This window comes from Phasianus colchicus, chromosome 8 (assembly GCF_987193195.1).
Source record: "Phasianus colchicus chromosome 8, bPhaCol1.hap1.1, whole genome shotgun sequence".
NCBI lineage: Eukaryota > Metazoa > Chordata > Aves > Galliformes > Phasianidae > Phasianus > Phasianus colchicus.
The window spans coordinates 14,000,976-14,017,494 of record NC_143443.1 but is presented as its reverse complement, the minus strand read 5'-3'; the positions used below and the strand labels follow the sequence as shown (position 1 = coordinate 14,017,494).

The 16,519-nt window shown below is 33.1% G+C and overlaps 1 protein-coding gene across 8 annotated transcripts in view; it reads right to left on the bottom strand.

The window, feature by feature from the left end:
* KCNMA1 (potassium calcium-activated channel subfamily M alpha 1) overlaps nt 1-16,519 on the bottom strand; it is a 446,296-nt gene that overhangs the window by 167,817 nt on the left and 261,960 nt on the right. For all 8 annotated transcript variants that reach the window (XM_090144990.1, XM_090144991.1, XM_090144985.1 and 5 more), the window contains exons 4-5: nt 10,040-10,133; nt 6,428-6,539 (exon numbers count right to left, since the gene is read on the bottom strand). In XM_090144990.1, coding sequence (XP_090001116.1) covers nt 6,428-6,539; nt 10,040-10,133 — 206 coding nt within the window. The remainder of the gene's footprint in view (nt 1-6,427; nt 6,540-10,039; nt 10,134-16,519) is intronic.

Below are 16,519 nucleotides of genomic sequence, written 5' to 3'. Positions count from 1 at the left end.
GAATATCTCTCTTTTCTTTATGGTGAATATGTTCTACTGATAATTAAGCTGCAATTAAGGTACAATAACATATTTTTTTTGTATAATACATGTGGAAAAAATAATTTGGTTTACACTAAAAGAATTTCAATCTAAAAGAAATAGGCTGAAGAGTACTGATAAATCTTTGGAAGTTCTAAACATTTCAACTTCAAACAATGTTTCATTCAAGTGAAGGACTGCCTACAGGATGCCATCTTAGCAGACATTTTAAACTGATTATGAAATACAAATTTAGGCTGCTTAAATAAAACATCCTATTAGCAAGTACATTTGCTGCTCATGAATAATAATTAACACAATTTCTAAGTAGTAATAAAATATTAACATATATTTTGTATCTTAAAACACTAAATTTCCAAAAAGAAAGCGTTTCTCATTGATGTTAACTAATGGAGTTGAAGACTTTACTGCATACTGCAAACAAATGACATTTTATTGCGGCATTCTACTACCTTGGGCCTGGCAGACATTTTAGTAGCAAGGCAAATGAGGCCGAAATCTAATACATGCTTTGAGAAAAAGCCAATCATGTGATTATGGCATAATTGTCTTCCTAAAAAGACTAAGTGAGACATTTCTAAGTCATCATGTCTGGGTGCCTTTTATTTAGTAATTTTAAAAATTTGCTTTGCAGTCTACTTAATGTTGGTTTTTAGTAAGTCTGGCACAGTCAGTTAAGTTCCAAAAATGTATAAGAAAGTTAATATTATTATCATATGTTTAAAAGTAACCATAAACCATAGTTAACCAAATCACTGACAGAACAAGGAATACTACAGCAAAATACTTAGGAGTTCAAAATAAAGAACTGTATTTATGTATGCAGAAAAACATCCCGTTGCCATTAGAATTCATGCTTGAACAGTAAAGATGTACATACTGATGGAGTTAATACAGCATTGCCATGGCATTCATTAAGCAAAAAAAAAAAAAAAAAAAAAAAAAACTGCTATGCCTTTAAATAGCATGCTGTCCACGGTAGTCTTGTCAGGGAAGGGTTCTTGACCTTAAGTTAATACTTCTACTTATATTCTGGAGAGAAAATAAAATCCACATTGATAAAATTAACAGATGATACTGAAGAATAATAAGGAAAAATGGTTTGATTAAAAGGAGCAAAAAGTTGAATTCAATATTATACAGGTGATACAGTCTTTTCAGTGCAACACTATTGTCGGAAGACCTAGCACATAGACTATTAAGAGTGATATTCTTAAAAAAATTCTTTTACCTGCTTGAAGTCATCTGAAGTGAATGAAGAAATGTTACTGCAAATGAAACTAATGCATGTATGAAAAACACTATTTCTCTTGGAAATTTAACAAAATTTTTCTTCCAATGTATATAAAATATAATGCAAGTAAAATTACATAAAGTGTTTTAAAGCTATAAAAAATACACCAGTTTTCTAAAAGGGACAAAAACTGGCATATTAAAGGCATATTTGGATGTGTATTTATAGTTCTTCCCAGTAGATGGCAGAAATACATAACACTTAATGAATAAACACACTGAAAATTGACTAAATTAAGGGTGCTAAGAAGAGCATATTTCAGAGGGCTGTGGATGTATCAAGATACAGAAGATGCTTATAAAGTTTTGGAGCTCCTGTCTCACAGGCATCCCCACAATTCAGTTATCAAAGCACTTTGTGTCATTAAGGTACTCTGTTGCATACATTTTCCAAAAGGCATAAAGTGTTCAGCAAATTCGTACAGACATTTACGCAGAGTTGCTCTGTGGAGCATATGTTAAAAAAAAAAAAAAAAAAAAAAAAAAAGGCAATATGGTATTGAAACAAATGTTGCTTTCCATGTCACTTTTTCTCACAGAGATTTTCAAAGTTTCAACTTGAAGCACACTTGCTGGATGGCCAGAAGGCATTTGCAACATCAGCTATAACTATCCGTTTTTCTCTAAAGTTACGCATCTATTTTCATTAACCACAAGGAGAAACTAATTTCATTTTCTGACATAAATAGTTCTCTATACCAGAGACGTTGGAAACAGTTTTCTAAGACCAAGAATTGATACTGAAACAACAAGTCAGATCCAAAATGACTTGGGAAGTCTGTAACAGGATCTGAACAGGATTTCAAGAAAGATTGGAAAAAAGAAAGCCCTCTTTTGAACAAATATACTTTCCACCACATAGAGAGATTCACTCTTTATGCTGCAGATATGTCTACATTTGCACGCAGTCTGCCTGCTTTCCCTCCACTGTAAATCTCAAATTACTTTCTAAAAAAAAATAGCACAGCTTCAGCAACAGCCAAGACTGCCTAGAAGTCAGATGAACCTAATAGCAATCAAATAGTTTTTCTAAGAATTAAAATGTTGTACAGTAGAATAAACAGGAAAAGTAAACTGATCAACTGTGATTCAATGTTAATATGAAAGAAGATAAAATTCTTATAATTAGTTAGGTTTTACTTAAATCACTGTAGTTCCTAAGGTTGATTGGCCTCTGTTCACTTGTCCTTGTAAACATGAATCTAAGGTGATATTTCACATATTTAATCTACCCATATGAACATCACTCTGTCAAGACAATTTTTCAGTTATTTAAAGTGTGCTTGCTCTCACAGAAGATAGAGTAACAATTTTAAGTAGAGGATACAGTGTTTGTATATCATTACTACATAAGGCTAGAAAATATTCACACACATTGCAGGCATCTCCAACTTAGTAGATTGCAAGCTACCAAAGAAACAAAGGTCTGATCATCTAAAATTTAGCTGCAATACTCAGATCATAATGCATTTGTGTTAAAAAAATGAGTTTTGCCAGAACCTCACTTTGGCCATTGCAGATCTTTTTTCCTCCAACAGCACTTTTAGCCTAACTTCACTTACAGCACTTATACGTGCTGTAAATATAGCACATTCAGCAACTAATAGGAAGCATTTGGCTAAAATTAATTATCAAAACAACATGTAAAATCTCTAGAGCCAGAAACACCATCCTTTGTTGTTATTGTTCTTCCCTTGGAATTATCTCCCCACTATGCAGAAGCCTGCAACCACAGTGGATGATTTTTCTTTTGTCTGTATTATCAAATTTCTCCTAAGTTCTGCACGAGAAGTATTTATTTTATATGTAAGTATATGCTCAAATGCTACTGTTTGCAAAACAGTGCTGAAAAAACATCAAAGGGATATAGACGCAAATGGACTTCATCAGAAAACAGTGACGTTTTTAGCTGTAGAGTTTTAAGTATTAGCATAAGCAATTTAACACCAGTGACTACTGAAGTAATATATACCACTGAATTACTTAGATTTAAATTTAATTTTTTTATTCTTTAAAAAAAAGAAAGAAAAAAAAAAAAAAAAAAAAAGGTAGGTACTTGACCTGAAACTAATAATACAGTGAAAACATTCTCCCTAGCCCTCCACCCCAACTTCTGCCTTACCGCTGTTACCTACAAACATGTCCCAAGCATTTCAGCTCCTTCAGCAAAGTAAATTCCTCTGCCTCTTTCAAAACCCTTCCTAATGAAGGAATACTCTTCATTACCACGTTTCTGTGTATTTGCTTAAAAACTCTTTCATTACAACAATTCCAAATGACATTTTGCTGGTCAAAATCACAGGCCCCAATAATTCACATGTTTTAAAAAGTTTCACTGAGAATCGTTTTCCCTAAAGTGAAAGCTCCTCTGGAATGAACATAGAAGAAGCAAGTGTAAATGCTCAAACATCATAAATATGTTGCTCATAAGCCAGCTACATAATAAAAATTAAACAAATCTGTGTTTCAGCAGGTGATAAACACTTCTAAAAAAGGATTCAGTCAGAAAACAAGTGAAGTGGGACTATAAAGAAGAAATCCAGAAAAAGTGAAATCAGTGCAATTACGAGAAGAGGAAATCCTTTTAACACAATAAATATAATTACAACATTTAATTTCACCTGCAAAATGACATGGATAATATACAAACTATTCAGGGAAAACTGATAAACATGAAAGCACTCTCATTATTCTTGCTGGTTCTGTTAGATTGTTGTGTCACTAAGACCGAGTCATTTACACACTCACTTTCATAAAGTATATTAATTCCAACTAATTATCTTTTTGCATAATTTTCAATTTTTTGTAGTTTTGAGCTGTTTGCTCATTTCATATTCATTTTCTATGGATGCTATGATACTAGTTTTTGTTCTCAGTTCACCTTCATCTCCAATTACTTAAATCTGAAAGTTCTGGGAATCTATGTTACGTGAGATTCAAGTATGAAAAGACGTCCTTCTAAATCATATAACATAAAATCCTGGGATTTCTAAATCTGGGAAAACTGCTAGTGAAATGTTATGGATTAGTTCATTTATTATTGACATATTTTCTTCTCAATTTTATTTCCTAATAAAAAATATAGAACTTTATGACATTTTTTACTTCAAAATTTTCATTTAATAAATATGGTAGAATGCAATGAAGAGTTTAATGATACAAGGATCTGTAATCATCTTTTTTGGTTGTTTTGCTGCTTTCTTCTTTGGTTTATTAATAACCACTAATGTATATGATGAACCTGAACATGCAATCTATTAATCTTTTTTTCATACAGCACTGAATTACTGATAATTTCTGCATATTTGTATTTCTGTAATTGAGAATATTATAATTTTATTAAAAATTCTGTTTCATTTTAAATTTTACCACTCTTTTCAGTTTCCAGTGACAACAAGCACTAATGTTTCTAGAGAAATTGATAGACAAATGGTGGGGTTTCATTTGTTGTCTAAAAATATAGCACTTAAAAAGCATAACATTTTGGACACTTTTCTCCAAACAAAAACTCCTAAATTTTGATCCTCATTTTACGTAACTAGATAGAAATATGCAACTGGTACAAGAAACTTCGTATAGCATAGTATATGACCATTTTTGGTTTTTTTTCCTACCTTTTTTCATTTTGTGATCTTTTTTTGTGTGCCATATCTTTTCCTAGTGCACTCCTAGCAGTCTTTCCTACACAAGGTTTGAGACCAGTAACATCTATCCAAATCATATTGTTCCAATGGATATAAAATTTATCTATATTGGCACAAAAACTGAAGGAAACCTCTTGATTTCATTGCTGACAATGATTCATGACAGTAGACTTCAGTGAATAAATGGCTAGAATCACCTGTTCAAGTAACAATTATACTGTAATCCTCACTTTGTAAAAACAGACACATGTTAAACTGTATTCTCTAGATGGACATTACCAATACCTACGGGAGGAAATCACATTCATAGAATCATAGAATCACCAAGATTGGAAAGGACCTCTAAGTTCAACCATCAAACCATCACCACCACGCCCATTAAATCATGTCCGTAAGTGCCACATCGACATGTTTCTTGAATGCCTCCATGCGTGGTGAGCTCATCACTTCCCCGAGCAACCTGTTCCAATTCTTGGCCACAATTTAGGAGAGGAAGTTTTTTCCTAACAACCAACCTTCACCTCCTTTGGTGCAACTTGAAGCCATTCCCTCTGAAGGATATGCTGATATATTGATCTTTCAGAGAGTGATAGAGAGCAATAAGGTTTACCCTGAGCCTCTTCTTCTCCAGACTAAACAATTCCAGTTCCCTCAGCTGCTCCTCATGAGACTTGTGCTCCAGTTCCCTCAAAGCTTCACTGCCCTTCTCTGGACATGCTCCAAGGCCACAATGTCTTTCTTGAAGTAAGGGGCCCAAAACTGAACACAGTACTCAAGGTGCAGTCTCACCAGTGCCAAATACAGAGAGATGATCACTTCACTGTTCCTGCTGTGCTAAACTATTCATAATACAAGCCAGAATGCCATTGGCCTTCTTTGCCAGCTGGGCAAAGCACTGGCTCATGTTCAGGTGGCTATCAACTAACACCCCCAGATCCTTTTGTTCTGCCCAGCTGTACAGCTACTCTGCCACAAGCCTGTGGCACTATATGGGGTTGTAATGACCACAGTACAGGACTAGGCACTTGGTCTTGCTGAACTTCATCCCATTTGTCACAGCCCATTGATCCAGCATATCCAGATCTCTCTATAGTACCTTCCGACCCTCAATTAGATCAATACTTCCTCCCAACTTGGTATCATCTGCAAAGTTATTGAGGGTTCAATCAATCCTCCTGTTCTAATCATCGAAAAGGATATTAAAAAGGACTGGTCCCAATACTGACCCGCACTGGGAACACCACTCATGACTACTCACAAGCTGAATTTAATTCTACTCATTTGGCTGGGCTATTTTTCTTGACTGACTTAGTAGGTGCTTTTCTCTGACATAACTTACCTGTCTGCTGAAATGGTAGAATCACTTCATAAGGTGAAAGCATTACCAAAATATGTCAAGTTTAGGTATTTTTATAATAGCTATTAAAAAGAGAAATTCTATTACTTACCAAGCCAACTTCTGTTTAAATATACTGAAACAAACACTGGAGGGACTGTGAAGAAATCTACTACTGAGTTAACTTCCAGCCAAAACCATAGTTTGTCATTGGCTGCTATGAACTGGGGAAAAAAAAAAAAAATCAAGTTAGATTTGTGGTGTGAACTTGCATGCAATACTTTCCATTATAAAATATTAAACTTCACAGCTAGTTTAATAAAATTGCTCCAGGCAAGACAGTTGGTATCACTAGTAGGAATTCTGTGAAAATTGTATCTAAAGAAGCAGAATATTCATGTAGTAAGCTGTAAGACCTATGGTAAAAACTGCATCCTCCACATTTATTAATAACATATCAGTAATATTAGAAAAGTAAATATAAATATAAAATATTCCAAAGTATATCACCTTTACTGCAGCACTCCAAACATGTTAGTAGTAGCGTCATCAGGTCATGCCGTTTTTATTTGCTGTTTCTAAATACATGGTATTTTATTACCAAGATCCCACTATCATCCTATCTAGAGTTAATCAGTATGATGAATCCTTCAAGCAAAAATTTAGAACTGAGGCAGGACTTCAGTCCTCTGAATTGTACTCTGGAAGATACCCTTTCTTTCTGCTGATTATGAAATCAGCATTGGGAAACTGGGAAACTTAGATTTCAAAGATATCTTTGTGATCTTCAAAAAACTTTTTGATCTGGTGCTTAGCAGGATTAATCAACTGTTCACATTCAAAAAATTGCTAAAATATATTTTTTTAAATATTAAATAGATATAAATAAATATAAAAGTTTAATGAATTATGAAGATATTTAGTGAACTGGTTTTACTCATGCAAGACCGGAATCATGGACTAACATTTAAAAATAGTATTTTTATTTTTTTGAATGACAGAAAATATACCGTCTTACTTTCAAAGAAAGTATTGCTATTCCATTCACTTAATCTTCTTTCTACAATTACATTAAAATTTTATTTAAGGGAAAATATTGAATAAGGGGATTCTACTTTTAAGATTGTTGAAGTGATACTTGAAAAAAAAAAAAAAAAACAGTATGAGCAGCATTTGCGCAGAGAAGATTCAAAAATAAAAAAGTATTGACATTTTGTTATTCTGTATTATACAATTAATCAAAGCTTCAGCATGAAAACTGAGCAAAACATCCGGTTTCATCAAAATCTTTCAACTCCTTTCTAACGAACTTAAAAGTAATCAGAATATATGGAACGCAAACCTTTTCAAGATCTCAGGTTGGTATTTTCTGAACTCATGTTTGATCTAATCACCATTTTATCACTCCATGAGGGACAACATTTTTGCTTTCAAAAAGTTTAAGATGTATTACTCAAAAACAAAAACAAACAGCAATGACTATAAAGACCACTCACACCTTTCTTTGAAAGTATTTGAACAGCTATTTATTTAGATAATTAGCAACTAATAGAAGCACTTTGTATTCCAGAAGTGTGCTTGAAGAGATAACATGCTGTTCTAGAAGTAGGAGCACAATTCTGTGTCATTCATATGATTATCTGCTAACTCATGCAATTTGGGCTTAGTCTTCATCAGCATTTTGTAAATTTCTGACTTCTCACATAGTGAGTTACTAGTCCATTAGGATTTTAAAATGGATGTGTGTGTTTGAACGTAAATATAATCTGGAACTGAAGATATGGTAATATCTTCATGACTTTGAATTGTGACATCATTTCAGGGAGAACAGATGGAAAAAGACAAGATTTAAAATATTTATTCAAATACTTTAATTTGCCAGTGAACACTCACAAGACATATTTGAAGACGGAAAAAAACAAAAACAAAAAAACAAAACAAAACAAAAAAAAACCACTTAAGTAGCTAAAGGTATGAGATGCTTGTTAATTCAGCTTGTTACGCCTGCAAATTCATCACTGACAGAATTATTGTTTGCAAACAAGCTGAGTATCACTTGTTTTCTCAGGAACTCCTGTTCAGTACAGCAGAACGTGTTGGAGAATGGATGCTGCATGTATATCATCATTTTAATTTACACAGTACCAGTTCCGAAGCGAGCCCTTAATATCTTTGCTTACTATACTTTGGCTTGCATCGCAAAGCAGTTTTGGATAACACAAACATTTGATTTGGTTGAAGCAATAACTGAAAAAGTTGTTCTAGTAGCCCATCTCACAAACTATAACCAGTAAAGTACATTCAGTCCACAGGACCAGAAGAAAGAGAGAACGTTACTCTCTCTCCTTTTAAAAAATACAGTATGCATTTAAAAGCATTAGTTAGCATCAGTATATTCACTGCTACTGTGTTCTTCCAGTTAGTGTAGCCCAAGTTATTGCTTTGAGTAGGTGGCCAATATACAATTTTAATTCTTCTGGCAGGAACATACTACCTTACCAGTAACATAAATGTTAAAAAGTATCTGAATACTTCTAAGTAGAGGGTTGTTGGAAACAGCATCATGGAAAAAGTATCATGGATTGAAACTTCCGTGTCAAAAGGTCAACGCATACTGAAAGTCTTCTGAACAAACAGTGAATAATTACTAGTTACTATGCTATACGTTTTTAAAACGCAGCACAGAGTATGTATACAGTGGTGCAAATACTGAGGGGAATTATCTGTACAACTAAAGGATAGATACTGCACCAAGACTGGATAATGAAATAACCTAGACGTGCAACAAAACTGATTATATCAGAGGACCAGAAAAAGTTGGTCATGGATAAAATAGGAGGAAGTATACTGTCACTATGACATAGGAGCTCCTGTGATTCAGGAGAAAAATGGATAAAGGAAGATCATGATACAATATTTATATGTAATTGAAAAGTCAGTGTGGCAAGTCTCCTGCTAACACAAACTTTTCCTTGCAGTTAACAGTTTCAAAGAATATCTCAATGTTCTGAAATCATTTTTTCTAAACAAAAGAAAAAGAAAAAAAAAAAAGAGTGAAGGAAGGGAGGAAGAAAAGGAAGAAAAGGAAGGGAGGGAAGGAGGGAGGAAGGAAAGAGAAACAAACAAGTAGAAAATCCACTTGCATTACAGGCATTATGGTCCCAAACTTAATGAAAACTGTGTATCTTCCTTTAGAAATCTAAACTTTTAGATTCTGAAATGCATTACTGCATTTTCAGAAAGTGAAAAACATATTCTAAGGATACATGTTGACATTCAGCATGTTGACTGGTATTTACAACTTATGCAAAATATTCATTAGCAGTCCGGAAAAAATGGATGTGCATAAAATTGAGATTGGCAGCTTTACCAGCTGTTATCTCAACTTCCAACTGCCAAAAACAGATCTAACAGCACAAAAATAATTCAAGTACTTCCCAGTTCTGCTGAGGTAGTTATCACATATTGAGTATACTGAAACGAAATTTGACTATATTGACCTACATCATAGTAATTTTCACTTTCTACCATACTTGAAGAGACAGACATAGTAGGGTTGGAACCAGCCATTCAAATTTATAAAACTCCTGTCTCCTTATTTATCTTATCTGTTTATCTTTATTACTTAAATATTCCAAACAAAAAGCTTTGATCATGCATTTTAGAAGTTGGCTTAGCTTTTATCATTCATTGTTAATTCTGTTCTCAAATACAAACTACTTACACGCAAGCCGAAGTAGAGTAGGAAGAACACATTGAAAGCCATGTCAATCTGTAATGTGAAATCTTTGTAGAAATTCTGGCAGGATTCTATAGGGCTATTTGAAAGAGAAAGAAATCAGAGTAAATTGTCAGTATATGAGTTTCTGTTCTGGTGAGATTTTAATGCATTTAATTTTAAAACCTTGATTCAGAAATTACTCTTTTTTTTTTTTTTTTCTTCCCCAGTCATTTACAAGATACAAGCAAGCATTTCAAATGAATTCTTTCATTCAGTCAGTTAGTCATTCATACAGTCTTAATATTCACTTGTTCAGGTAATATCTGAAAATTAACATGCAGATACCTTCAAGAAAAGACAAGCAGGAAAATACCTTAAGATTCCTTAACCCCATATTAACCCTTAAAGAACTGACTTCTTCCTATAGCATATACATACCTAGTACATTTTTTGGAAGAAACCTAACATGTGTATGGCTACAGTGAAACTTTATGTTTTAAATTTACATTTAGATGTAAAAACTTTTAAAAAGAGAAGTAGCTGCTTAAGAACGTATCACTCATTAGCACCCTGGAGCATTTAGTCTTATAGAATCAGTTGTTTACAGTAAGTTTTGTTCTACTTTTGTTTTGTTTTTACTATTTATGTACTTGATATACAGTACTATAAAGCTGAGTAGAAAAGCAGCATAGCCCACTGGTAAAATTATACAGGAAAACAAATTGAATAATTTGAAGCAGTACTGTAAGGGTTAATTTCTGCATGCAGGTTAATTTAACACCTTTCTGTGTATCAGGCAGCCATTGCAAATTCTTGCTTACTGTATTATGCTTTATTTAACAGTGAGACAGGTTCAAAGCATACTCTATACAAACTGGTACTTTATAAATACACTTTATCTAAGGAAGGAATAAATTCCAGGAGTGTGATTAGTGATTTATTTGTAAAGTTTGTCAAACAGGTTGGTGAAGCCACAGAACAATGCTGAAGTTACAGACTGAAGTGAAAGTCATGTCCCAATATATGCTGATGTATATACTACATATACATGATGTCCCACTATATATACATACATGTACACACATATATTGCAAATGATCATGTATTCATCATAACTAATAAAGTGAAAGACTAGAATGTGGATCATTTGGAACCCTAGGAAATATTCTATGAGGAAAGAAATTCTTTGGCTTCACAGGTCAAATAAATCACTGAATGTGACTATAATACCAGTTAGTATAGCTGCAGGTCTGCAAATATAATGGTAGACTGCTCAACAAGCAAGATTCTATGCATTACGAAGGTCAGTTACCTAATATAAGGCATAAAGGAAATAACAGGGGCTAATAGGCCATTACACATGCAGCCAAATTTTCCATTCCTTGTATACATTACAGGTCAAACAAGTTAAGTACAGCATGCCCTCTTTTGGCTTTAGATGCAGGAATGCATACAGCAAATTCTTCTTGATGTACAATAGCTTTATAATTTAAGAAGCCTCAGTGCCACAGGAAATTATATTAAAATGTTGAAAAACTATAAAGACATTGTAGTTATGAAATATTTCTGTTATAGACCAAATAAAATTGATTTAGAAAAACAGGCAGAAGGGAAGAGAAGCCAAAAGTTAACATATAGGATAGAAAACAGCATCTTGTATTTTACAAACACAGTTTTTGCTACAAAGAGAGAATGAAATCCAATAAACCAGAATGCTTGGTTTCTGTATGGCATTACAGAGAGTAAAGTATTTTGTTAAAATAAAGTAGGCTACACATTGAGTCACTATGCACCCTATCAACAGGAACCACAGGAAACACAACAAAAGCAGAATGAACAATCCTGTATCTACACAGAGGGTGGGATCCCTAACTCAAGGTTAAGTACCTGTAAAAGCTTCAGGTATTCAATGGAGCTTTGCATAAACTTTTAACTCCGATAGCGATAGCTTCACTTTAACAGCTATTTGGTACTTATCATGAACGTTAGTAAGTTCAGCTGAGGTTGCAGCTAAGTGCTCTCCTTTATCATCACTGTCCTTTACAAAAAACTACAAAATCTCAAAAATTAGTTAATATATATTATCATCACGTTTACAAAATACTTAGCAGTATTAGCTTTTCTTAACAGTGGAATACAATCCTAATCTGGCACTGCTGCTTACCAGTAGCTCTGGTGAGCTAATCTCACTGTTATTTCTCTTCCTAAAGCACCCTTCATTTCAGATATTGTCCCTTTGTTTGAAATTGTTTTCAATTTCTAAGTTATCCATCTAGATAACAAATTCAATGTCCTGTCCTTTTTATTTTAAATGAAGATTGTCAGAAAGGCACGTCACTAAATCTAAAGAAATCATTTTTTTTATACACGCTGGATTGTTGATGCATTTTGCTTTCCAAATTAAATTTTGGTGACACTACTCACCGAACTTGGATTGTTTGCTTTCATCTGTAGTTCACATTTGGGCTGAGAAAAAAATACAGCTACTAATCTTTATCAATGCACCAGTTAGAATTCTGAAAAAAAGGAAGCCAATTTAAAACCCCTTTGCACTAAGTTTCCCAAAAACTAAAAAGCTATAGATTTTGCAATGCCAGACAGATGTGAGCTAGGATCTCCAGGACAGATATTTCCTGTCGTATGCTATAATCAGATGGTTTTTCCTATGGGATTTCACTATTTCAGGTCAGCAAAGGTTTCACCTTAAAGAAGGCAACACTGTTAGAACCTTTGTTTTTCTACTGTGTAAGTGTGGTTCATTTTAAGTGCAGTTTCATGTAGGTATACTGCTAAAGTCAGGAGCAACTACAATAAAATCAGTGGAATAACATTACGGTAACAATAGGGAAGATGTAATATATAAAACTTATAGAAGTAAATGTAAATGCAAAGTACACTTGATTTGAAGCTGATGGCTTTATTTAGGTCAATGTTTATATAAAGTTATTCACCATAACTGTGAGCTAACATTTAATACGAAAGCTGTATATAGATTGCTAACAGTGGACTTAGTTTACTTAATCAGCAGTAAAGACAGAGCTTTACCTTTGTTTGCCAAGCATGGGCAATCCCTCTATTAATTTTCTTCCTTTCTATCATGCTCTTTTAACATTGTTATTCATTCCAGTTTCACACTAGAACTTTATTTACCTGTTCTATTTATTATTACAGCTCTTTTATGGTAATACAAGCTCTTCAAAAGCCCAGTAATAAAAGTATCATAGGTATAAATCCATTCAGTGAGCAGGAATAACTGTATGAGAATTAAGAAAATTGCTCTAATTTACACAGATGAGTCTAAATTTTGATGTTTCCAGCTCCATTAAACCTTTTCTGCAGCAAGTACAGAAGCTGGCACTATGGAATGATTTTACCAGAGCTGAGCAAATGAATGAAGCACACTTTTATTTTACTTCAAAAGAACTTACCAGTGTTGAGTTAGCTACTGTGGTCAATAATTCCTATGTACCTTTTATTATTCTCACTTATTTCTGTTTAGTTTGAAATGTTTCTAATGCATTTAAAACAGTTCTGCTGGGATTATTCTCTGTATAGTCATAGAACAAGTGGGAGAGGGCAAAAAATTGCATGCATTTTAATGCTTTCTGAAATTACTTGTTTCCACAAGAATACACATATGAAACTTCCCACAGAAGTCTTCAGAAAATGTTTCCAGGATTCTGCAAAGCAACTAAGTTGAAAAACTCATGGGTAATTTTTCTACATCATTTCATCTCTTGATAGAAGCTGTGCATTTTTAATCACAGCTCAAAGTCTGGGCATCATATATCAATTTGTGCTACAGTGAAATTACTATCATGAATATCACATAGAAGTAAAAGGAAGCAATTCTGTTAATCTGTTAATTCAGAATTTATGCCAATGTTCTGCATATCCAACTCTACACTTGAATTAACCATCCAATACGCAATCTCCAGGTCTACATTCCAGTCCTTGTATGTAAGGAAGTGGACTTGTGTTTCTGATACATAATCATGTCTGCCCATCCTTTTCTCTTAATGGAAAGAGCTACAAGACAATCCATATCAAGGCATATTAATCTGGTTACAATTTACAAAATTTAGGTGATAAGTAATACTATGCAAAAGATACATGCAACTCCTTAAAGAAAAATGACTTGTGCTGCAATTTCAGCAAAGAACAATGCTAAAATATGTTAGTATCACACAGGCTTCCATACCTTTAGAACTTTAAGTAGTTATTGAAAACTTTAGAAATTGAGAAAATTGTCCTAAATTAACATCTTAATTTTTGGAAGCAAACTTATCTTCTAAGTAGAAGTAGAGGAAAAGCTAAGCCCATTATTATAATTGCAAAAGGTATAATAGAAAGTTAATTGAATAATATGTAACATCAAAAAAATTGGAACTAAAATAAAAATCATTACAAGCTTAATTTGTCTGAGAAATAAAATATCATACTATAAAAAGTTAAATTCTCATTGTTCATGAAAACTCTTAGTTTGCCCATTACACAAAAAGATAGAATGATCTTTATTTTCTTTTAGAAAAAAAGAAATTCAATGATGATACTGAATTTTAAGACCAAGTGATAATTATGTAATAAAATAGCAGTAGAGATGGCTGAAATACAACAGCACACACAAACAATGGAGAGAAATCACTCAGTATATAAAAGTTCTTCAGTATCTTATCACTTGAAGACATTCCACTCACTTGGTGATTCCAAATTTGTAATTAATTAATATCTATTATCTTGGGTACAGAAATCCTCTGTTCACACAAAATTGTCTTAAGTAATTATTTACTCTTAGTTCCCCAAATTTTTTACTTTTAAGGTCATCTGTAATACCATTTCCCCTCATATTTATTTATACAGGAAAAAAAAAAAGAAAAAAAGTTATAAATTCTAGAATTAAAAAAAGAACAAATTTGATACGACAGAGTTCATTCATACCCTTTTAATACACAATTTTAACAATACAAGGAAAGTAGATTATGGGGGTTATGGTTAGCTGATTAACTGCATTTCAATGCACAGTGACTAAATACAAAATCAAGGAGAAGGCCAGCTGTATCATTTACTAAAGTTAAGTTCTTTCAATGAAAAAAAAAAAAATTCTATTCCTCTTACTCTAGTTAAGTTGTACTACTCAGAAGGGAACAAACTGTTAAAAAAAATCTCTTTATGTAAGCAGGCATGAACATATAGAAAAAATACAAACATGGATGCCTAGCTGGTCTTATCCTCATGTAATACATAACGAAATTAAATCAATGAGATTAAATAAAAATCAAAAGGTATTTAATATCTTAACATGACAAAGAGCATAATACCTTTTCTCTTACTTCAATGGCTTACATTTTCTAATCAATTTAGAGTCACAGAAAGAAAACAATTATCTTAGGATACATATAGTGAACTTCTAAGTGCAAGATAACTTGTTAAATTCCTCAGTTTATAATGCCTTCCTTTGACTCGTAACATCAATAAGCAAATTCCATTTTTTATGGTAATTGTCTTCTAAATTTCTTCACTCTCACTTGACATGCTGTCATCTACCAGCAGGGAAGTTTTGCTACTAACAATTTCAGTTAGTACTCCAAGATATGCAAGATGAATGGAGCCTTCTCTCCCCAAGAACCAGCTTTCCAGACAGCAAATTCTGCTATGAAATTTATCATAGCTCTAAGACTTGTGATCCATAAAACTTCTTAGAACCATTACATCTCTTGTTTTAGGTAGTTTCTAAGTTCTGTGTATCTGGACATTGTGAGTAAAGAAGGAACAATCCTTTTCTTACTGAATTTCACAGACACATCACCTAGCGATAAGTTTAAGGATGGTGCTGTGAATATATCCATTTACCTTCTTATCTGGTCAACACTAACAATATATTTCAGCTATTTTTGAGCATTCAACCTCCTACATCTAAAGCTAATTCTCTTTCTCCAATGTGCACACATATAAAAACAGAGAGCTTTCTGCTACCAATACATTTCGGCATCAAAGCTTCTGTTCTCGTTCATAGTTAAAACGCTGACTGTGCTTGGCTACCTTTCATCTTTTTCACTGTACTCTCTTCCCTGTCTAGTCTCCACATTTCTCCTTTCTATTCCTTCAGAAAGCTTCAGACAAATATTTCTGTACCTTTCACTGAGACTTCAACAAATACCTTTTTCAGATTCTCTGTTAAACTGACCTTTTCATAATGGATTAAACAGTGATTTCCAGTCTTAAACACTCCACAATTTCAATATTCAATGAGTTTATATTTATTTAATCTACACCTTATTTTGCTGCATCTCCATTCCTGTCTTTTCAACATCTGCTTCCATATTCAACTTCCTCTTTCACATTCTCTTTCAAAATCTTCTACTGATCTTAATTTCACCAGCACTAAGCCAAGTCACACCAACACTCAGTATCTTTGTTCAATTTTAAAATAAATTCTCAAAATATAGATTCATTCAAGATAAAAAAAAAAAAATGAACTGTTAA